Genomic DNA, 22,329 nt, shown 5'->3' with positions numbered 1-22,329 from the left:
ATTGTGCTAAGTCCTGGAGTGGAAACAAGCAAATCAAGTGAGGTTCACAGCCTCAACCCCCATTTTACAGATGAGATAACTGAGGCACAAGAGGAAGAGCAATGACTTGCCCAAGGTCACAGAGCGAACAAGTGGTGGAGCTGGGATTAGAATCCATGCCTTCTGACTCCCAGGCCTGTGCTCCATCCACTACACCATACTGCTTCTCCACAGAGGTTTAGAAATGAGCAGCCATTAAATTCTACTGCAGCTCTTGGTGGCGATGTAGTTAGAGGTTGTCTATCCATTCAGTCGATCACCAGGAGCACACTACTAACTGCTTGAAAGACTACAATACAGTGAAGTTGTTAGACATGATCCCTGCCCTCAAGGAGCTTACAGTCTAACGAGAGACAGAGAGTAAAATAATAACAGGTAAGGGAAGCAACCAAGCATAAGGGTATGTTTCATAAGTCTTGCCCTTGCAGGTCAGAGGACTTGAGGAACCCTGGGGGTGTAGTGGATAGAGCATGGAAGGTCATGGGTTCTAATCTCAGCTCTGTCACTTGTCTGCTCTGTGACCTTGGGCAAGTTTCTTCACTTCTCTGAGCCTCAGTTACCTCATCTGTACCATGGGGATTGAGACTGTGAGCCCCATGTGAGAGAGGGACTGTGTCCAACCCGATTTATTTGTGTCCACCCCAGTGCTTAAAACAGTGCCTGGTACACGGTAAGCGCTTAACAAATACCACAATTAGTATTATCATCTGCATGACCCACTCCAGCCACTACTCCAGCCCCATCCCTCGGGGCAGGGTTCTGGACCTTAGTAGGTGTGGGCCCTTCCCAGTTTGTTTTCCCACCAAAGGCAGACCCCCAACAACATCTCCGGAGACACCGGTTTCCTCGACACCCTTCAGTCGGCTCCACGCACATCCCTTCCCCCACAACAGGAAGGGTGCGTTGCCCCCGGGCTGCTACCACGCAGTCCAGGCCCCCCACCCCTGACCCTGTCTGGACATCAGTTCCTCCATGTTCTCATTTCTCCTCCCGCAGTCCGGAAGCTGAAGCCTCCCCGCTGCCCCTCCCCTGTCACGGCCCCCAGCGTTCCCATCCGGAAGAAATCGAAGGATGGAAAAGGTACATTCTACTCCGCTCGACGCTCTTCCTCCCCCACCCCCTTGGGTGTTGCCGGGTTCGGTGGGCAGGCGCAGACCACCTTCCCTCCTCCCTCCCTCCCCGATCAGCGATTCAAACCCTCAGCGATGCCAGGAACCACTTCAGAAGTCCGGCCGACAGTTGCAGCCTTACCCAGGGGCTGGCACAGTGGTCTGTCCCAGGGGGTGAAAAGGAAAACTCACCTCTCCTGCTACAAGTCAGGACTGGGCCAGCAGAAGCCCAGATGACCCCACTTGCACAAGTCACTGCCTCCCAGCACATGACTTCCAAGCCCAGAGACTTCTCCTAGCCGGGCTGGAGTGGGAGGAGGCTAGAATGAGGAGGATGAAGGGCTGGGGTGGGGGAGGGCCTGATGGGCAGAAGCAGTGGAGTTCGAGGGGAGGCAGTGCAGCCAGTTGGGTTGAGCTGGCGGGTGCCTCCACGGCTCCTGGTTTGTTGCTTCACTGAAGTCACGGCAGTGGAGGCAGGGGCCTTGGGCCTGGGTAATCTCCTTAGTCTAATCGGCCTTAGCTCAGTTCTGCATTGGGAAATTCCTCCTAATTAAAGGCTGCAAGATGCAGGGTCATTCCAAAGAACACTGAGACTTGAGCTCTGACTGTGGATCTGGTCACCCTCATTATCAAGTGCATTTACGGAAGACCGACTGCGTGGGGAAAACTGTAGTAGGTGCAAGAGGAGGCTCTCCCCGCCACCTGGGCAGCAGGACCTAGGCAGGACTACTTGTTCCAAGCAGCTGTCCCCACCCTGCCCCCACCGTCAGCAATGGCTGGCCATGGGGGAGGGGCAGAACGATGGGGAGGTGGGGCTGTTCGGTGCCTCTCACTTCCTGGGGCTCAGGGACCTTTCTGACAGAGGGCGGGCTAAACGGGCTCTCAGGCCATGTCAGGAGTACAAAGGTCAGATGGAACAGGCCCCGGCTGGGGCGTACATAGGAAGTGCGGGCAGCATGGCAGAGAAGCAGCACACCCGCCCCTCCTGGCTTCCCTCCTCATGACTCGTTGCCCAAATCCAGCAAGGGGTAGGATAGAATCGTGGGGGCCGCTGGTTCGGGACTGTGACACTCTTTCACCGGGGTCCGGCCTCCTCCCCAGTCCGACTCCAGTCATCCCCAATCTACTCTCGCTTGGGTCCCACTCCTCCGCTTAGCTGAACACTCACCTTCCTTTAGCTTCAACTGAGTCCCCAGGGGGGATTCTCATAGCCCTTCACCCAGAGAGAGACCCCCCTCCCAATCCCGAAGGCCCGGGTGGGAGGAGGGGGAGTCTGCTCCTTCCCCTTAAGGCCCTCCTGTTTCCCCTCCAGCTGCAGAGGTCCTCCCTTCCTCCCAACTGCCCCTCCACTGACTCCAGTGCCCATCCTGCAGGTAACACCATCTACCTGTGGGAGTTTCTCCTTGCTCTCCTCCAGGACAAGAATACCTGCCCCAAGTACATCAAGTGGACCCAGAGAGAAAAGGGCATCTTCAAGCTGGTGGACTCTAAGGCCGTTTCCAAACTGTGGGGAAAGCAGAAAAATAAGCCGGATATGAACTACGAGACCATGGGGCGGGCGCTGAGGTAATAACCATGAATGGGCCCAGGGCGACACCCTTGAGATTAGAGACCTCTGGGGTTGGCTCTCTCATACTGCCCCTTCCTCTCTCCAGGCAGAATGGTGCCCAAACCAACCAGCCATGGGGCTGCTTGCAGGCCACCAGTTATTCCACTGTGGCCAGTGAGACACAGATGGGCAGATACTGGGAGAAATCAAGAGGCATAAATCCACAGGCTACAAGAGAGGGACAGCAAGGGGAGTTTTTGTTTGTTTGTTCGGTTTAAGCATTTACTATGTGCCAGGCACTGTACTAAGAGCCGGGGTAGGTACAAGCTAATAAGGTTGGACACAGTCCATGTCTCACATGGGGCTCGTAGTCTTAATCCCCATATTACAGATGAGAGAATTGAGGCCCAGAATAGTGAAGAGACTTGCCCGAGGTCACACAGCAGACAAGTGTGACCACAGCAGACAAGCGCTCAATAAATATGATTGAATGATTAATGAAGTGGAATTAGAAGCCAGATCCTTCTGTCTCCAGGCTCGTGCTAATAGTTCCCGGATTCGTGATTTATTCGCCTAATTATAAACCGGACTGGCTGTAGGAAAATTTGGAAAGCACTGGTCTGAACTCTTCTTGGAGGCCTACTCTCCCCTGGTGGTCGTCCCCAGCCCAAGTACCCACAGAGTACCGCTGGTCCCTCACACATGTCAAGTCTTCACGTTGGCCCCTCCTGGCTCTGGCTCTGGGAGGGAGCGAGAGGAGGTCCCTGTGCCTTCCCTTGTCCTCCTGTTGTTTAACAAGGAGGAGCAGAGGAAGATGAAAGGAACCAAAAATGGATGGAAGGGAAGGGTTGAGGAGGGTGACAGACAAGTTCCAACATGTCTTTGGACAGTAGAGCCGGGTGGGGGAGGGGGAAGTCAGAGGACCCCCCAGGGCAACTGTCTTCACTGTTCTTGGGTCTGTGGATGCCGGCATGAACCAGAAAGAGCAGCTTGTGAACCAGGACTCTTTCCCCAGGAAAAAGGTAAGATAAGGGCCAGGGCTTATTGGGTTCTTGGGACCCAGAGCTTTCCAGGACTAAAATAATAATAATAATAATAGTACTTAAGTACTTACTATTTACCAAGCACTGTTCTAAGCACTGGGGTAGATACATATTAATCAGGTTGGACACAGTCCCATTCCCACAGGGGGCTCACACTCAATCCCCAGTTTCCTGATGAGATAGCTGAGGCCCAGAGAAGTTAAGTGCCTTGCCCAAGGTAACACAGCAGATACGTGGTGGAGCCGGGTTTAGAACCCAGGTCCTGACTCCCAGGCCTGCGCTCTTTCCACTCTACTTCTCAAAACAGACCCAGACTGATCCCGGAGGGTCCTGGAGAACCGGAGCAGGCTCGGGCTGAAAGGGAGGGAAACAGCCAGGGGAGGGCATTCTGCCCCTAGGTTGGACACTCCCCAGACCAGTCCGGCTACCCGGGCAGCAGCCGAGGGCACCACGTGCCTGGGGAAAAGGTGGGGGTTTGGACCCAGGCTCCTCCTCCAGCAGTCCACCGAGGCCACAGCTATCCGCTCCTCCCTCTGCAACTGCAGTAAGTAGTAGCAGCGTGGACCTTGCGAGCGGACCTGTCCAGCTGGCTGGGTCCCTCCTCATTTACTGAGCTCTCTCGGCTGGCAAGCAATGTTGTAACCCTGGGGCTTGTGAAACCTGGTGTGGCAGGACCTCAGAAGGGATTTTTTTTTTCAACAGCTAAGTGGGGTTTTTTAATTCTTTTTTTTCCTTTCTTACAAATTTCTTTCCCAATCCCAAGCCCTGGGCCGTTGGGTTTTATCTATCGCCATTGTTTTTCAGGCAGGAAGGATGTGCTTTCTTCACTGGTGCCTCTTAGAAGCTCCAGAGAGCGCTCCTACACTGCACACTCTCTCGAAACAACTCACCTTCTGGCTGAAAGCAGCTCAGCGCCGTAACTAGCCGGCCAGCTGGCTTCCTGCCTCTTCCCTAGCAACCGCCCAGCCTAGAGCGGCCTTTTTGCATCAGGGAACAGTGCCCCTCAAAACATCATCCACGAGCAAGGAAATTAGGGGCAGGGGTGGCCAGTGGATGGCCATGAGTGGCCAGTCCTCCACTCCACCCTGTCCCATCCCCCAGCTGGGGCATAACAGTCAATCGTGTTTGTTGAACACTTACGGTGTGCAGGGCTCTGTACTGAGCCCTGGGGAGAGTACAATACAACAATATAACAGACACTTTCCCTGCCCACCCCAATCTTATAATCTAGAACAAAGCACTACTGCTTCCCCTTCTCCTACTATTTACAGGCAGTTTCCAGAGGGTGTCATCCCCTTGGGGTGACTCGCCTTCTCCCACAATCCAAGACCTGAATGGGCCAGGATGCCAGGTGGGCACAGTGACCACGTGGAGGTTCTGAGAGCCGGTGCTGCACTGGGTAAAAGTGAGGAGCACAGAAGCAGCCTCCGTAGTCTTGCCTGCCCGTCAGATTCCCCTGGATGCCTTTGGGCTGGTCTCGTATCTAGCAGATCCCAGCCACTCCCAATAGCTCCCAGAAGCTCCCAACAGTGCCCAGCAGCTCCCAGCCACTTCCAACATCTCCCAGCCTCTCCCAGCAGCGTCCGGCCGCTCCCATCTCTCAACATCTCCCAGCCATTCCCAGCATCTCCCCGCCATTCCCAGCTACTCCCAGCCACTCCAGTTGCTCCCAACAACTCCCAGCAGCATTTAACAGTGCCCAGTAGCTCCCAGTCACTCTCAGCAGCTACCATCCACTTCCAGCAGCTCCCAGCAGCACACATTTCCAGCCATCTCAGGCAGCCTCTCCCAGTCAAGAACTCAGGCTGATGGTGGAGGTGAAAACAGATTCCTGGGTGTGGCCCAGGCCACGACCACAGCCTGTTAGTGATCAGAGCCCAGTGAAACCAGCCAAGTCCCAAGGCCCTCACCAAAGATCCCAAGGGACGACAAGGTCAATCAGTCATCCAGTTGGCACTTGCCCAGCCCCAGGATACAGAACCCGCTAACAACTTTTTGGAGCCGTGTAGGAGGGAAGACCCGAATCGAGATAGGCAGATTCAAAATTAGTGTAATTTTCGCCATAATTAAGAGAAAGCAGAGGAAGAGGGGTGAGGTGCATCATGCAGGAGCCTGCTGCCTGGTTACAGTTGACTGGGAAAACTTCCTGGATAAGGTGTACCTTGAGCTGTGATTAAGTGTGGTGGGCAGGGTGGAGCCGAGCCACCCGGAGCATGGGACTTGTTCATCATTATCGTCATCAGTGGTATTGACTTATTGCTTATTACAGCACTGTACTAAGAGCTTGGGGGAATACAGAAGAGTTGGTAGACAGGTTCCCTGCCCACAACAAGCTAACAGTCTAGAGGCTTGTTCCACTCATAGGAACATTTGGGCAAAGGCAGGGAGGAGGAGGTTGGCAGGCCGGGGAGGGGACAGGCTACAGGAAGGCAAGCCTGCTGGAATCGAGTGGGAAATGAGGCCAGCGGATGGAAGGCTTTGAAGGTCACTGTCAGAAGTTTGGATTGGACCCCTGGGGGTGATGGGAGACGCTGGAGGTCTGGCAGGAGCTGAAGGGCATGGAGCGAGCGGCTAGAATGAAAAATCATTTCAGTTGCCAAACGTGGCCAGTTGTGTAAGGGGAGGCTTGAGGCTGGGAGAACAGCTAGCTGGAGGGAAAGTTTCGGAGGGATGGACGTAACTTCCCCTCCCACAACCAGTCAGCAAGGAGCTACTGACGCTCCACCACAGGTTTTATCTCAGCCTATAAATGGACATGTAGCTGGACCTTAGGAGAGCAACGTGGCCTAGTGGACAGAGCACAGGCCTGGGAGTCAAAAGGGCCTGCATTTTAATCCCAGTTCTGCCACCTTGGGTATATCACTTCACTGAGCTTCAGTTACCTCACCTGCAGAGTGGAGATTAAGACTGTATCTAACCTGATCAGCTTGTATCTACTCCAGAGTTTAACACAGTGTCTGACACATAGTAAGTGCTTAACAAATTATATTTTTTAAAAAATAAATAGTCTCCACCTCATTTCCCAAGACTCCTGGAACTCTCACTTCAGGCTGCTGAAGATCAGCTTCCCAAGGCCACCCCGACGGGGACAATGCAGGACTGGGCCTAGCCCCTGCACCTCAGGGATGTGGGGACCCACGGGGCTACTCACGGGACCCTGGCTCATCTCACGCTCATCCCCAGAATATCTCCTTGGCAGGTATTACTATCAGCGGGGCATCCTGACCAAAGTGGAAGGGCAGAGGCTGGTTTACCAATTCAAGGAGATGCCCAAGGACCTGGTGGTGATCGAAGATGAAGGAGACGGAGTGGCCACGGGCCCCGCCGAACAGGCCCAGCCGCCCAGCAGGCCCGAAGCCGGCCTGGCAGCCCCACCCCGGCCGGCCCGCAAAACCCCACCGAAGACCGCGCCACGGCCCAGCCAGCCCCGAGACCACCCTCGGCGGGCCCCAGGGGAGCCCCTGGCTTTGGGGATACAGCCCCCTCGGGAGCCCGGCCAGCCTCAGCTGGAAAAACCCGGGGCCAACTCGGCCCTGCCAGTCTCTCTTCTGGGGCCCCAACAAGAGCCCCAGGTGGCTCTGGCCCGCACTGTGGGGTGAGATCCGGGGTCCCAGGGTGGGAGGGGAAGAGGGAGGGAGAGAAGGAAGGGAAGAAAGGGAGGGAGGGAGCAAAGGTAGGGGAGGGAGGAAAGAAGGAAGGAAGGGAGGGAGGTACCTTTTCTGTTGAACCCACAAACCTGGGACACAGGAATCTGGGGTCTCAACTCCCCCACCCCATCTGATCAGTCAGTGTCCCTCCAGGCTCAGGAAGGTCTTGCCCACTCTCCTCCCGCGCTAGTCCAGGTGTCCCCAGCTATCTCTGTGTCGAGGGCCTGGGCTGAGCCAAGCCCTCGGGCCAACCCCTGGATCAAGGGAGACGACGGCCACCGCCTCCGTCTCCAACTTCCCTTCAGGCCGGGCTCTCCTGGGAAGCAGGAAGGTGCCCAGGAGGCACTGGGGGGCGGGACGGGGCATCGGGTCTCAAGGCGTCCTGAGCTCGGAGCCGATTCCAGTTGAGACATTGGAGAGAGCCCCCGACATCCACTGCACAATCTCCCTTCCCTGCGCAGGGTTCCTGCCTCGGGGGGCTCTGCCGCTCCGCTTTTCTGGCCCAGAAAGGGCGGGATGAAGGGCCAGGGAGAGTAAGGGAGGGGAGAGAGGGAAGGAAAGGAAGGAGAAAGGGAGGGAGGGAGGGAGGGAGAGAAGGAAGGGACAAAGGGAGGAAAGAAGCAGCATCTACAGGGAGAGGGCACGGCTCCTGCCCCCTTCAGCCTCACCCCCCTTCCCCCAAGAGTAAATAGCAGTGTCCCCACCCCTCACCCCCGCTGCGCCCACATCCAGACCATCCCCCCACCGACAACCGGTTCTTTCTGTTTGATCTTAGTTCTCCTTTGATGCCCGGCAGCATCCAACTGGGGGTGTCTCCGGGGGGCCCGGGCCTGGGAGCCCTGACCCTGCAGACCATCCCGCTCACCACGGTGCTCGCCAACGGGCCGCCCCCAGCCGCCGGGACCCCCAAGGTCCTCCTGCAGGGCATCCCGGCCTCAGCGGCTTTCAAGGACGTCATCACCCTGCAGGCCGCCTTCCCGGTGAACCGGGGCTTCTCCGAGGGCCAGCCGCCGCCGCCGCCGCCCCAGCAGGTCCTGGTCAGCGCCCTCCCGCCGATGGGCAACAAGCTGGCCTCTTTCCTGGGCCCCGAAGGCCTCCCCGGCCTCTCCGGCCTCGCCCCCACGGTGACGCTGAGTGCCACGGGTCAGCCGGTGCTGGGCCCACCGGCGAGCACGGTCATCGCCACCATCATCAGAACTGCGGAAGGCGGCAGCCAGGGCCCTAAGGAGGAGATCCTGGGCCCCCAGTACCTGCAGGGCCTGGTCCCTGCTCCTCCCGGCTCCCTGGATGGCATCCTCATCTCCGGCGAGTCCATGAAGGAGTTCCTGCAGGAGCAGGCCCAGTTCCAGCAGCTCGGCCTCGGGCCGGACAGCCAGGCCTTGCAGGCCCCCGTCCCCCTAAGTGCCCCCAGCTGCCCGCCGCCCAGCAACCCAAGCGTCGGGCTGACCCCGGTGGCGGAACTCGAACTCGCCTCCGGCTCGGGGACCCTGCAACCAGCCCAGCCGAGCTTGGGGCAGCCCGGGGCCCTCCTGGCGGTTTCCTCCCCTGCCTTTCCGGAGCCTTCCGGGAGCAGCCCCACCGCTCTCCTGTCCCTGAGCGGCCCGGCCGGCAAAGAGGACCAGCAGAATGGGAAGTGAAGCGGAGGCGGGAGACGGGGCAGAGAAGCCACCGGCCTCTTTGTTGGGCACGATGCCCAGGGAGCTTGGCAGAGACACCGGCAAAGCTGCGGGCCGGAGAACAGCATTGGGCTGCCCGGTCCCGGTCCTGCGTGCCGCTCGTCAGCCATGTCCCTCTCACTGCCTCGGGTTGCAGCCCCCCAAAGAGGGCCAGGCTCAGGGGTCAATCAGGTGGGCTTCTTTCCAGGCCTCCAGAAGGGAGCGAACCTCGAGTTGCTCCGGGGGAGGGCAATGTAAAGGCCTCCTCTCTTCTCCCCGCGCTGGATGATCACACAAAGCCCGGACACCTGCCAAGCTGTGCCCTCCTCCCTGCCCTCCTCGCCTCTGCAGCTGCAGCCTAAAGATAATAATAATAATAATAATAATAATAATAGTATTTGTTAAGCTCTTATTATGTGCCAAGCACTGTTGTAAGCGCTGGAGTAGATACCAGGTTATCAGGTTGTCCCACGTGGGGCTCACGCTCTTAATCCCCATTTTTGAGATGAGGTAACCGAGGCCCAGAGAGGTAAAGTGATTTGCCCAAAGTTATACAGCTGACAAGTGGTGGAGCCTGGATTCGAACCCACGGCCTCTGACTCCCAAACCCGTGCTCCTTCTACTAAGCCATGCTGCTTCCCCGGTGATGGGGGCCGGAGGGTGCCTCCCGATGACAATAGACCCTGGCCACCGCCCTGCACTGAATGCCCGGGAAAGGGGCCGGGCTGCCGAACTGGCCGGGGGCTCCGGAGGCCGGAACACTGGGCACTGATTCACTAAAGCTGAACTGAGTGCATCCCCCCGTACGAGGGACCCGGGGCACGGCAGGAATTCGGCTGGACTCTGCCCTTGTGCAGCATCAGATGCCCACCTCCTGAACGGAGAGGGGTTTGGGCTGGGCAGGAGGAAGCCAGCGGGCCTCGGACCCTTGGGCGGCCAGCCCCTTGCCCTCGGGGACCAACCTCCTCAAAAAACGAGAGGGGCAGACGATCTCTCCAGCCTGGGAAGCTTTGCTCCTCCAGGAAGAACGGGGAGTAGAGCCAGCCAGGGGCTGGGCCACTCGGCCACTCTGGTTGTCCGAATTTGTAAATACGAGTAAACTGCCTGATTGTATTTTTCCATCTCAAATCCCTCAGCTGGAAATGCTCTGTGTAATTCTGGATTGCAGGAAATTACAGCAGCCACTGGTGAGTTGTGATGTGGGAGAGAGAGACAGAAAGACAGAGAGAGAGAAGGGGGGGGGGGTGCCTGTATGTGTGTGTACGGACTGCAGCCGTGCACTTGGGCACGTCATGTTATGGGAGTGTCTGCAGCTGGGAGGATGAGAGAGAGAGAGACCGAGAGAGTGTGGTGGTGTTTTTTTAAGGTGGCCCTAGAGGGTGGAGCCAAAAGAACAGTGCTTAAAAAGGAGACTCAGAAAAGGTGAAGGAAAGAGATAAATAGGGCTAGCGGAAGGGTAACTTTCTTCCTTCCCCTTCTTCCACCTGGTCGCAGACCTCCAGCGAGCTGGCACTCTTCATTCCACCCCGGCACAGTCATTCTCTGCCCTTGGTTTGCTCTGCTCGGCTCACACTCCACAACAGCAGAAGCAGGGGCCAAAGCGAACGGAGAGACCAGGGGCAGTTAGTTACAGCCACTCGGCCACAGCAAAACCAGCCTTCGGAGCCTGGACGGCCAGAAACATGCCGTCGGCTGCACCGGAAACTCCTTTCCGAGGCCTCAAAAGAGCCAGTTCTGCCATGTGGGCTCTTCCTCTTCCTCCTCTTCTTCTTTAGCAGTGGAAACAGGCACACGAGTTCCTATCCCGGCTCTGCCACTATCTGCCGGGTGACCTCGGGCAGGCCACTTTGCTTCTCTGGGCCTCAGTTACTTCATCTATAAAATGGGGATTGAGATGGGGGGCAGAGACTGCGTCCAACCCGATTTGCTTGTATCCACTCCAGCAGTTAGTACAGTACCTCACAAATAGTAAGCACTTAAACACCACAATTATGGCTATTATTATTGACAGCCTCGGAGCTCAACCCAGAAGTCAGACACAAGAAGGTCTGAGTGGCTGGCTGTCCAGTTGCTAGAAAGCCCTTCCTGGCATCGAGAGGGGCCTGGTGTCCCCAAGCCCTTGAGGGGGAACAGAAGCCAGCTCAGCCTGGGAAGGAGGGCACTCTGGCAGGGCTGAGGCCAACCCTCCCTGCCTGCACCCGCTGCAGAAGAAGCGGAGGGGAAAGAGCGCTGAGGCTGTGAGCCCTGGCGTGCATTTTATTCCTACTCAGCCACTCCTCTGTCCCTCCCTCACTTCCTCTGAGGCCCAGCCTGACCTCCCCGCCCAGAAACAGCAAACCCCATGTGTGCTGCGTGTGTGTCCATCCACGTTGTGCCCCGGGTGCGGGAGAGGGACAGCCAGGCACGGCCGGGCCCCGGGGATGCCGTCCATCACTCAGGAGGAACCATCCGATCGGCCGGCACATCTTGAAGGCGCCCCGCACACCCCCTGCAGCCTTCCTGAGCCTGTCAGCGGTGAGGGGAATGAAAGTGAAAATGAAAACCCGTTCACTGGACCCTGCAGCCACTGGAGGAGCTCTGGGACTCCCGGCTGGGGCAACAGCATACACCCTTTCCTCTCCAGCACTCTAGTCCTTCCCGAGTCAGCCATTCCCCCGGCCAGAAACAATGCAAGATGTCCCAATCAGCGGTTTGAGCACTTACAGTGTGCAGAGCACTGTGCTAAGAGCTTGCGAGAGTACAGTAGAGCGCAGGAGACGGCCATGTTCCTTGCACACAACGACCTTATAAGCGGTCAGCTCAGAACCCCTCCCCACTCCCCCCGCGGCCCCGTGGAGCAGTAGGTGAGGAAGGGAGGGGCCGGTCTGCCCTCTCTGGAGGACAGTGCACTCTTTTCGCCAACTGCTCCGGTTCCTCGATCGATGATAGTAATAATAAATCACTGTGATATTTGTTAAGCTACGCCAGGTACTGTACCTGGAGTACAGTATGCTGGGACTAATCAGGTTGGATACAGCCCCTGTCCCACGCAGGGTTCACAATCTCAATCCCCCCTTTACAGATGAGGGAATTGAGGCCCGGAGAAAAGAAGTGACTTGCCCAAAGTCACGCAGCAGACAAGTGGCAGAGCCGGGATGAGAACCCGTGACCTTGTGACTCCCAGGCCCGGGCTCTATCCACTGGGCCATGCCGCTTCTCTGCCTTCATTCGATCGTATTTATCGAGCGCTTACTATGTGCAGAGCACTGTACTAAGCGCTTGGAATGTACAATTCGGCAACAGATAGAGACCATCCCTGCCCAATGACGGGCTCGCAGGAATTCACGGCAAATTTCTCTCCACGTCAAGTTCGAGAGACTTTCCTAGCTCGGGGGACATTGATTGGCACAGTGACTCCTGACTCTTCCATTCGATCAGATCAGTCCATAGAGCCCCGAGGTCGCTCTGCACGACCTCCAGAGCCCTGCTGGGGGCTCGGCCGAAGCCCCGGCCAAGGGGTCCGGCCCGCCTTGCCCAGCGAGAATCCTTCCCCAATCAATTGCCCCATCATCTTTGGGCAGCGGAGGGAAAAGACGCCCAGATCTGGGGTCCGGAGAGGTCCAGAGAAATTGCATCCGATCCGGGGCTGGCCGGGCTCCGAGGCTCGACTGACCCCGTCGGGCGGCCCGCAGGGTCTCGGGGAGTCCCGGGCCCTTTGCCCCCCAACCCCCGGGCCCTTTGCCCCCCAAGCCCCAAGCCCGGCTCGGCGGCCGGGGGGGCCTTGCAGGAGCGGGCCGGGCCCGCTAGGGGGAGCCAGAGTCCGGCCGGCGGCGCGGGCAGAGCTCCTCCCCGCAGGACTGGCCTCCGGCCTCCCGCAGGACTGTCGCCTGTCCGTCCCCCCCGCAGGACTGTCGCCTGTCCGTCCCCCCCGCAGGACTGTCGTCTGTCCGTCCCCCCTCGCAGGACTGAGCGCCCCGGGGCAGCCCCCCGGCCCCGCCGCCTCGAAGCTGTCGCTGGGAAACCCCGGCGGGCAGCTGGGCTCCGCAGCCGGGCCTGTGGATACCCGCCGGGCTCCCACCGGGCACATCCTGAACTCTCACCGGCCACACACTGGGCACAGACCGGGGACCCCACCGCACACTCACCGGGCACAGACCGGGCACCCACCGAACTCTCACCGGCCACAGACAGGGCACCCACCGGGACCCACCGGTCACACACTGCACTCTCACCAGCCACAAACAGGACAGAAACAGGGCACCCACCGAGACCCACCGGTCACACACCGAACTCTCACCGGCCACAGACCGGACACATGCCGAACTCTCACCGGCCACAGACCGGGCACCGACTGGGCACCCACCGGGCACACACCAAACTCTCACCGACCACTGACCGGGCACCCATCGGGACCCACCGAGCGCACACTGAACTCTCACCGATCACAGAGAGGGCACACTCCGAATTATCACTGGCCACAGACCGGGCACCCACCGGAACCCACCGGCCACAAAGGCACACACCGAACTCTCACGGGCCACAGACCGGGCACACACCGAACTCTCACCAGCCACGGACCGGGCATACACCGGGCACACATCAGGACCCACTGGCCCCAGGAGAACTGAGTCTTCACAACTCTGTTCCGCTTTAGGCCTCCCCGGGGCACACATCGGCCTCCCGCCAGGCACAGACTAGGCACCCACCGAGACCCACTGACCATAAACGGGGCACCCACGGGGCTCCCACCGGGCACACACCAGACTCCCGCTGGGCACCCACCGGACTTCCATCGAGTACAGACCGGGCACCCACCGGGCAACGGTCCGAACGCAGGCCTACAGCGGAACAGAGTTGTGAAGACTCAGTTCTCCTAAGCCCTCCCTCCTTCTCCCCTTTCCCCCATGCCTCCTCTCTTTCCCTTACCCCACCCTTCCCTCATTTTATAATAACTGGAGAATTTGTTCAGCACTTAACAAATGATGTGCTAATTAGAGCAGAGGCAGGCCTTGCCCCACGTGGGGTTCACAGTCTAAGCGGGAGGGAGAACAGGTGGGAAACAGAGGAGCCTAGAGGAGCCAGCAGGGGCCGGGCCACTTGTCTGCTGGGTGTCCTTGGGCAAGTTACTTCACTTCTCGGTGCCTCAGTTACCTCATCGGGAAAATGGGGATTAAGACCGTAAAGCCCATGTGGGACACGCACGGTGCCCGACCTGATTACCTCGTATCTACCCCAGCGCTAAGTACAGTGCCTGATACGAAGTAAGTGGTTAACAGATACCATTTTTTAAAACCCAGTTATTTATTTATTCATTCATTCAATCGTATTTATTAAGCATTTACCGTGTGCACAGCACTCTGCTAAGTGTTTGGGAAAGAACAATACAACAGTAAACAATGAGAATCCCAGCCCACAACGAACTCACAGTCTAGAGGCGGAGCTATTTAATAGCTATGAGTGGCTGGCCCAAGATCACCCGGAAGGTAGCATTAGAACCCAGAGCTCCAGCCTCCCCAAGGTTGTGTTCTTTTGGCTAGGCCAAGCTTCAATCTCCTTAACTCCCTTTCCTCTCCACCTCCCCTCTTCCACGGTGGCAGTTCTCTGGCGGAACAGAGAGCGGCTGATGAAGGTTCCAGCCAGGGGAGACCTTGCAGGATGCCCGTTTGCCCTGCATGGGGACAGCTCCTGGTTAGCGTGTGGCAGAGCTCTGGGTGTTGCCTGCTCCCACCTGGAAGTGTCCTACGGGCCTGGGCTGCTTCGCCTTCCGTTCCGTCTTAACCAAGGGGTCCGAGCCACCCTCAACCGAATGGTCAGCGGCCGGGAAAGGCCCGCTACCATATTTCCATGGACAAACGTGCAAGACCACCACTCCATCTTCAAACAATAGTAATCGTGGTATTAAGTGCTTATTATGTGCCGATCAATCATTCATTCATTCTTTCAATAGTATTTATTAGCACTTACTGTGTGCAGAGCACTGGACTAAGCGCTTGGGAAAGTACAATAAAAATAAACAATCACATTCCCTGACCACGACAAGCTCACAGTCTAAAGGGGGGAGTCAGACATCAATGCAAATGAATAAAATTACACATAGGTGCTGTGAGGTTGGTGGGGCGGAGAGCAGAGGGAGCAAGTCGGGGTGGTACAAAAGGGAGTGGGAGATTATTAAGTGCTTACTGTGTGCAGAGTAATAATAATAATAATGGTATTTGTTAAGCATTTACTATGTGCCAGGCACTGGACTTAGCAGTGGGCTGGGAACAAGCAAATCAAGTTGGATACAATCCCTGTCCCATGTGGGGCTCACGGTCTCAACCCCCATTTTTCAGATGAGGAAATTGAGGCACAAAGAAGCAAAGTGACTTGCCCAAGGTCACACCACAGACTGGGAATAGAACCTATGACCTTTAGACTCCCAGGGCCTTGCTGTATCCACTACACCATACTACTTTTTATAACATATGGCAGGCATATTCCCTGCCCACAACAAGCTTACAGTATAAAGGGAGAGACAGACAGAAATATAAATAAATACATTATGGATATGTACATAAGTGCTGTGGGGCTGGGAGGGGGAATTCAGTCAATCGTCTTTATGGAGCGCTTGCTATGTGCAGAGCACTGTATTAAGTGTGGGGGAGAGTACAAGATGACAACAAACAGACACATTCCCTGTCCACAACAAGCTTACACTTTAAAAGCGGAGACAGACATGAATAAAAGTAAATAAATTCTAGATACGTACATGAGTGCTGTGGGTTGGGAGTGGGGATGAAAAAAAGGGAGCAAGTCTTGGTGACACAGAAGGGAGTGGAAGAAAAGGAAAAGAGGATTTAGCGAAGTCCTCTTGGAGGAGGTGTGCCTTTAACAACAATAACAATAATAATAACGGTATTTGTTAAGCGCTTACCATGTGCCAAGCACTGTTCTAAACTCTGGGGCAGATACAAGGTAATCAGGTAGTCCCACGTGGGGCTCACAGTCTTAATCCCCATTTTACAGATGAGGTAATTGAAGGCACAGAAAAGTGAAGTGACTTGCCCAGAGTCACACAGCTGACAAGTAGTGGAGTTGGGATTAGAACCCTCGACCTCTGACTTCCAAACCTGGGGTCTTTTCCATTAAGCCACGCTGCTTCTCAATAAGGTTTTAAAAGTGGGGCGAGTAATTCTCTGTCAGATATGAGGAAGGGAGGGCGTTCCAAGCCAGAGGCAGGATAATAATAATAATGATAATAATGATAATAATAATAATGTTGGTATTTGTTAAGCGCTTACTATGTGCAGAGCACTGTTCTAAACGCTGGGGTAGACACAGGGGAATCAGGTTGTCCCACATGGGGCTCACAGTCTTAATCCCCATTTTACAGATGAGGTAACTGAGGCCCAGAGAAGTTAAGTGACTTGCCCAGAGTCACACAGCTGACAAGTGGCAGAGTCGGAATTCGAACCCATGACCTCTGACTCCAAAGCCCGGGCTCTTTCCACTGAGCCACGCTGCTTCTCCCAATGTGGGCAAGAGGTCGGCGGTGAGATAGATGAGATGGAGGTACAGTGGGTTAGGTTGGCATTAGAGGAGCGATGTGTGCGGGCTGGGTTGCGGTAGCAGATTAATGAGATGAAGTAGGAGGGGGCAAGGTGATTGACTGCTTTAAAGATGAGGGTAAGGAGTTTCTGTTTGATGCGGAGGTGGATGGGCAACCACTGGCGGTTTCTGAGGGGTGGGGAAAGGTGGACTGAACGTTTTTGTCGAAAAATGATCCAGGCAGCAGAATGAAGTATGGACTGGAATGGGGAGAGACAGGATGCAGGGAGGTCAGCAAAGGAGGTTGATAGAGTAATCAAGGCGGGATAGGATAAATGCTTGTTTATTGCTATTGTTCTTGTCTGTCCGTCTCCCCCAGTTAAACTGTAAGCCTGTCAAAGGGCAGGGACTGTCTCTATCTGTTATCGATTTGTATATTCCAAGCACTTAGTACAATGCTCTGCTCATAGTAAGCGCTCAATAAATACTATTGAATGAATGAATGAATGAATGAATTAATTAATTCAGTGCCAGAGCCTGTTTTAAGCGCTGGGGTGGATGCAAGCAAATTAGATTAGACGCAGTGCTTTTCCCACATGGGGCTCACTGTCTTTAGTCCCATTTTACAGATGAGGTAACTGAGGTACAGGAAAGTTAAGTGACTTTCCCAAGGTCACACGAGATACGTAGCAGAGCTGGTGTCAGGTCCTAGAATCTTCTGACTCCCAGGCCCGTGCTTTATCCACTAGGCAACGCTGCAGCAAAGAATTAAGGCCACATCTCCTCCAAGAGGCCTTCCTTGATTAAGCCCTTTTTTTCCCTGACTCCCTCTCCCTTCTGCATCATCTGTGCATTTGGATCTGTGACCTTTGGACATATGATATTCACCTTACTCCCAACCCCACAACATTTATGTACATATCTTTAAATTATATACTATAAATATTTATATTAATGTCTGCCTCCCCCTCTAGACTGTAAGCTCATTATGGGGAGGGAACGTGTCCACTAATTCTGTTGAGAAGCAGTGTGACCTAGTGGAAAGAGCATGGAGCCGGGAATCAGAAGACCTGACTTTTAATCCCAGCTCTGCCATTTGTCTGCTGACCAGGGGCAAGTCACTGAACTTCTCTGTGCCTCAGTTACCTTATTTGTAAAATGGGGATTCAATCCTACTCCTTTCTACCTGGACTGTGAGCTTCACATAGGACAGGGACTGTGTCTCACCTGATTGACATATATCTACCTCAGTGCTCAGAGCAGTGCTTGGCACATTGTAAATGCTTAACAAGTACCATAATTATTATTATTGCATTGTACTCTCCTCCCAAGTGCTTAGTACAGTGTTCTACCCGTAGTAAACGCTCAATAAATGCCACTGATTGATTGACTGATTGAAGAGATTGTTGCCTAAAGATGTCCACGCTCACGCAGGCCGCCTTCCCCCAGGCATCGGGGTCTCGAATGGCTGGCCGGGCCACCCCGCGCTCCAGGTGGGGAGCTCCTGCTGTTGCCATAGCAAGGAAACACCAAGAGGAAGTGAGAAGACCAAGGTTCTGCCAACCCTTGCATCATCGCCCTACCCCCACCCCAGCTCCTGGCCCCCTTGGCACATTTTGCCAGGTGCAGACTATGGAGCAGCATGGCGGCACAGTGGAGAAAGCGCCGGCCTGGGAGTCAGAAAGTCGTGGGTACTAATCCCCGCTCTGCCACTTGTCTGCTGTGTGACCTTGGGCAAGTCATCTAACTTCTTTGTGCCTCAGTTCCCTCATCTGTAAAATGGGGATTCATTCATTCAATTCAATCCTATTTATTGAGTGCTTACTGTGTGCAGAGCACAGCACTAAGTGCTTAGTACTGGGCGCCCCAAATGGAATAAGAGACTGTGTCCAATCCGATTTGCTTGTAAATTCATAGTAAGTGCTTAACAAATATTATCATAATAATAACAATAATAATTTACCTGTATTATATTATAATAGTGATTATTAATTAATGTGTGTTTAAAGTATTGGTTATACTATTAATGTGATACATTTATACTTTATTATTTATATTATATAGCATAGTATAGAATTACAGTATTAATATATTTAATGCAATTTATAATTAATATTAATCACAATGCTATCATTAATTATAAGGATTTATTATTGTTATTATAACTAGTAAAACTAGTTATTATTATTACTAGTTATTATTATGACTAGTAAAACTAGGACCTTTGCTCGGACGCTAGAGTGGCTAACCTCCATCTGGGCGGCAAAAGAAGTCTCCCACCCATTTGCCTTCATCAGCTTTGTGTGTTTTAGTAAAAATCTTGTCCTGTCCCCGTGTGGGTCCAGTGAGGGCTGGTGGAATCAGGGCAGACGGGGGAAGATCCTGCTGCCTTACTGGGTGAGGCCACCAAGGGGCCCTGTCTCTCCAGCCCCTCTTCCCCCAGATGCTTCTCCTCCGGGATTGTCCTTGGAATAAAAAAAGCCCCTCGCTCCCTGGAAACACGGCCCCAGGCTACAGAGGTGACTGGTGACCGCAAATGTGATTGTGGTGAGGGGGTCTTTTGCCTTAACCCAGGGGAGTCTCTGGAAAAATCCAGGCCATGGGGACCCAGGGGTTACTACATTAAGACCTCTGGTCGTGGGTTCGAATCCCTGCTCTGTCACTTGTCAGCTGTGTGACTGTGGGCAAGTCACTTAATTTCTCTGTGCCTCCATTCCCTCATCTGTAAAATGGGGATTAAGACTGTGAGCCTCACGTGGGACAACCTGATTACCCTGTATCTACCCCAGCGCTTAGAACAGTGCTCTGCACGTAGTAAGTGCTTAACAAATACCAACATTATTATGATAATTATTATCATTAAGAGAGGGGAGAGTTGGGATGGGAGACTCCTTTTCCTCCAGACTGTAAGCTTGTTGTAGGCAGGAAACGTGACTGTTATACTGTTATATTGTACTCTCCCAAGTGCTTAGTACAGTGCCCTGCACACAGTAACGGCTCAATAGATACGATTGACTTGACCAACGGCCTCAACCTCCCAGATTACCTCATGTCCTATTGGATGGGTTCCTGACAGGCCAGGGTTGGGAACTCTGGTGGCTGATAGTAATTGTGGTATTTGTTAGTGCTTACAGCCAGACACTGTACTAAGCACTGGGGTGGATATAAGCAAATTGGGTTGGAAAAACTCTCTGCCCCACATTAAACCCTATTTTACAGATGAGGTAACTGAGAAGAAGTAAAGTGACTTGCCCAAGGTCTCACAGCAGCCAAGTGGCAGACCGGGGATTAGAACCCATATCCTTCTGACTCCCAGGCCCGTGCTTTATCCTCTAGGATGTGCTGCTTTTTTGGAGGCATCTCTCAGCACTCCACCCTGCCTGTACCACAGACACCCAAGGAGCCAGTGAATGGATGGAACATAGCATTAGTATTAGTATTAAGCGCTCACTGAGCACAGAGCACTGTATTAAGCACTGGGAAAGAATACGGAGGTGGAAATTAGACCGGATCCCTGGGCCCCAATTTTAAAATTTGAGTTGTGGAGCAGGGAATGGCGCAAGACATAAGGAGAGATGAAACAATAAAGCATTAAAACAGCATAAAAGACAAGGACAAACACACAAAATAAAAACAAATCTGCAGCATAGCGTAGTGGATAGAGCATGGACCTGGGAATCAGAAAGTCATAGGATCTAATCCTGGCTCCGCTACTTGTCTGCTGTATGACCTTGGGCAAATAATAATGATGGTATTTGTTAAGCGCTTATTATGTCCCAAGCACTGTTCTAAGCACTGGGCAGATACAAGCTAATCAGGTTGTCCCACGTAGGGCTCACAGTTTTAATCCCCATTTTCCAGATGAGGTAACAGCACAGAGAAGTTAAGTGACTTGCCCAAAGTCACACAGCTGATAAGTGGCAGAGTCGGAATTAGAATCCACGACCTCTGACTCCCAAGCCCGGGCTGTCCACTGAGCCACGCTGCTTCTCAAATCACTTCACTTCTCTGTGCCTCCCTTATCTCATCTGTAAAATGGGGATTAAGATGGTGAGCCCCACATGGGATAGAGACCGAGTCCAACCTGATTAGCTTGTGTCCATCCCAGTGCATAGTACAGTGTCTGGCACATTGTAAGCACTTAACAAACACCATAATAATTATTATTATGAATTTCAAAGAAGAATTTCAGGCTCCTCACAGTTTAGAGTCCGAGGCTTACCCATAGCTATACCGACGGCATCAGCAGCCTCCAGCCTTCTTAGGGCTCTGTGGAGGCCTCACACTGCGAGTGCTTTTCTCTGTCCTTCCCAGATGTTGTCAGGCAGGATGGGTTAGAGTCTCCTCCATCGTGGAATGGGGGAAGATGCCACGGGCGCTCGGCTGCAGCTTATATTTCCATGTGCACAGAACATGGTGAAAGCAGGGGCAGCTACCAATTGCTTTGTTCTGCAGCGGTGAAAAGGAACATGCAAACAGCTTGCCCCTTCCCCCACCCCCGACTGTCAGCAAGCATTAGAAGGCCATAGGTTTTAATTCCCACACCACCTCTTGTCTGCTGGGTGATCTCGGGCAAGTCACTTAACTTCTCTGTGCCTCAGTTACCTCATCTGTAAAAAATGGGGACTAAAAGTGTGAGCCTAATGTGGGACAGAGACTGTGTCCCACTGATTAGCTTGTATCTACCCCAGCGCTTAGAACAGTGCTTGGCACATAGTAAGCATTTAACAAGTACCCATTATTATTAGTAGTAAAAGTAATAGTAGTCTCTAACCCTGGGGCTTCACAGTTCCAAGTAAAATTGTGGTGAAATACAATTTAGCAGCTAAGGCATTCATTCATTCTTTCATTCAACTGCAATTATTGAGCGCTGGCTGTGTGCAGAGCACTGTACTGAGCACTTGGGAAAGTACAATAAACAGTGACATTCATTCTGGAGGAGCAGCTTGTTTACTGTAGACACTGTATATGTGCCTGGTCTCTCCTGATTGGGTTGAAACAGGCTCATAAATAAGCAATTGCCTAAACAGCTTGGTACAAAATGATGTCCATTTTCATTTATGCCCATCTGTTTCCTCCATATTGTTGGGTGTTAGCAATACAAAAATGAATTTTATAATATCATTATTTTCATCTTCAGGGAATTTGAGGGGAGGGTGGATGAGTCCTAGAGGGAGTCCTAGAGGGAGTCAAAATGAGTCCTAGGCCCCACTGCTCTCTCCTGGCTGGGTCTGTGGGAATGTCCAGGAAGGATTGTGCCATGAGAATGCCGTGAGTGACCCTTGCATGTCCTACAGGCTGCTGGGATCAGAGTCCAGCAAGCCCGCTGGCCTTAGAGAAGCAGTGTGGCCCAATGGGTAGAGCCTGGGCCTGGGAGTCAGAAGGACCTAGGCTCTAATCCCGGCTCCTCCGCTTATCTGCCGCTTGACCACGAGCAAGTCACTTCACTTCTCTTGCCGCAGTGACCTCATCCATAAAATGGGAATGAAAACTGGGAATCCCATGTGGGACAGGGACTGTGTCCAACCTGATTAGTTTGTATTTACCCCAGTGTCTACTATAGGGCACATAGTAAGCACTTAACAAATACCATAAAAAAGAGCCCATGGACTCCATAGCTGGGCTCGACCACTGCAGCCTTTCCTAAGACCCTGCCTTCCAGACTCACCTGGAGGGATGGAGAAAGAGAGAAAGAGCTGCCAGGTAGGACAGCCCAACTCAGTCCAATCCCAGCCCCCTTCTACAACCAGACTTTCCACTAAGCCAGCTTGCCTTACCAAC

At 54.0% G+C, this 22,329-nt stretch overlaps 1 protein-coding gene across 1 annotated transcript in view; it reads left to right on the top strand.

The window, feature by feature from the left end:
• ELF4 (E74 like ETS transcription factor 4) overlaps positions 1-9,406 on the top strand; it is a 79,389-nt gene extending 69,983 nt beyond the window's left edge. The window contains exons 6-9 of the mRNA XM_029067572.2: positions 1,036-1,119; positions 2,522-2,714; positions 6,940-7,335; positions 8,163-9,406. Coding sequence (XP_028923405.1) covers positions 1,036-1,119; positions 2,522-2,714; positions 6,940-7,335; positions 8,163-9,024 — 1,535 coding nt within the window. The 3' untranslated portion in view covers positions 9,025-9,406. The remainder of the gene's footprint in view (positions 1-1,035; positions 1,120-2,521; positions 2,715-6,939; positions 7,336-8,162) is intronic.
• Positions 9,407-22,329: the final 12,923 nt, after the last annotated feature.

This window comes from Ornithorhynchus anatinus, chromosome 6, assembly GCF_004115215.2.
Source record: "Ornithorhynchus anatinus isolate Pmale09 chromosome 6, mOrnAna1.pri.v4, whole genome shotgun sequence".
NCBI lineage: Eukaryota > Metazoa > Chordata > Mammalia > Monotremata > Ornithorhynchidae > Ornithorhynchus > Ornithorhynchus anatinus.
This window is presented reverse-complemented; position numbering and strand designations above follow the sequence as displayed.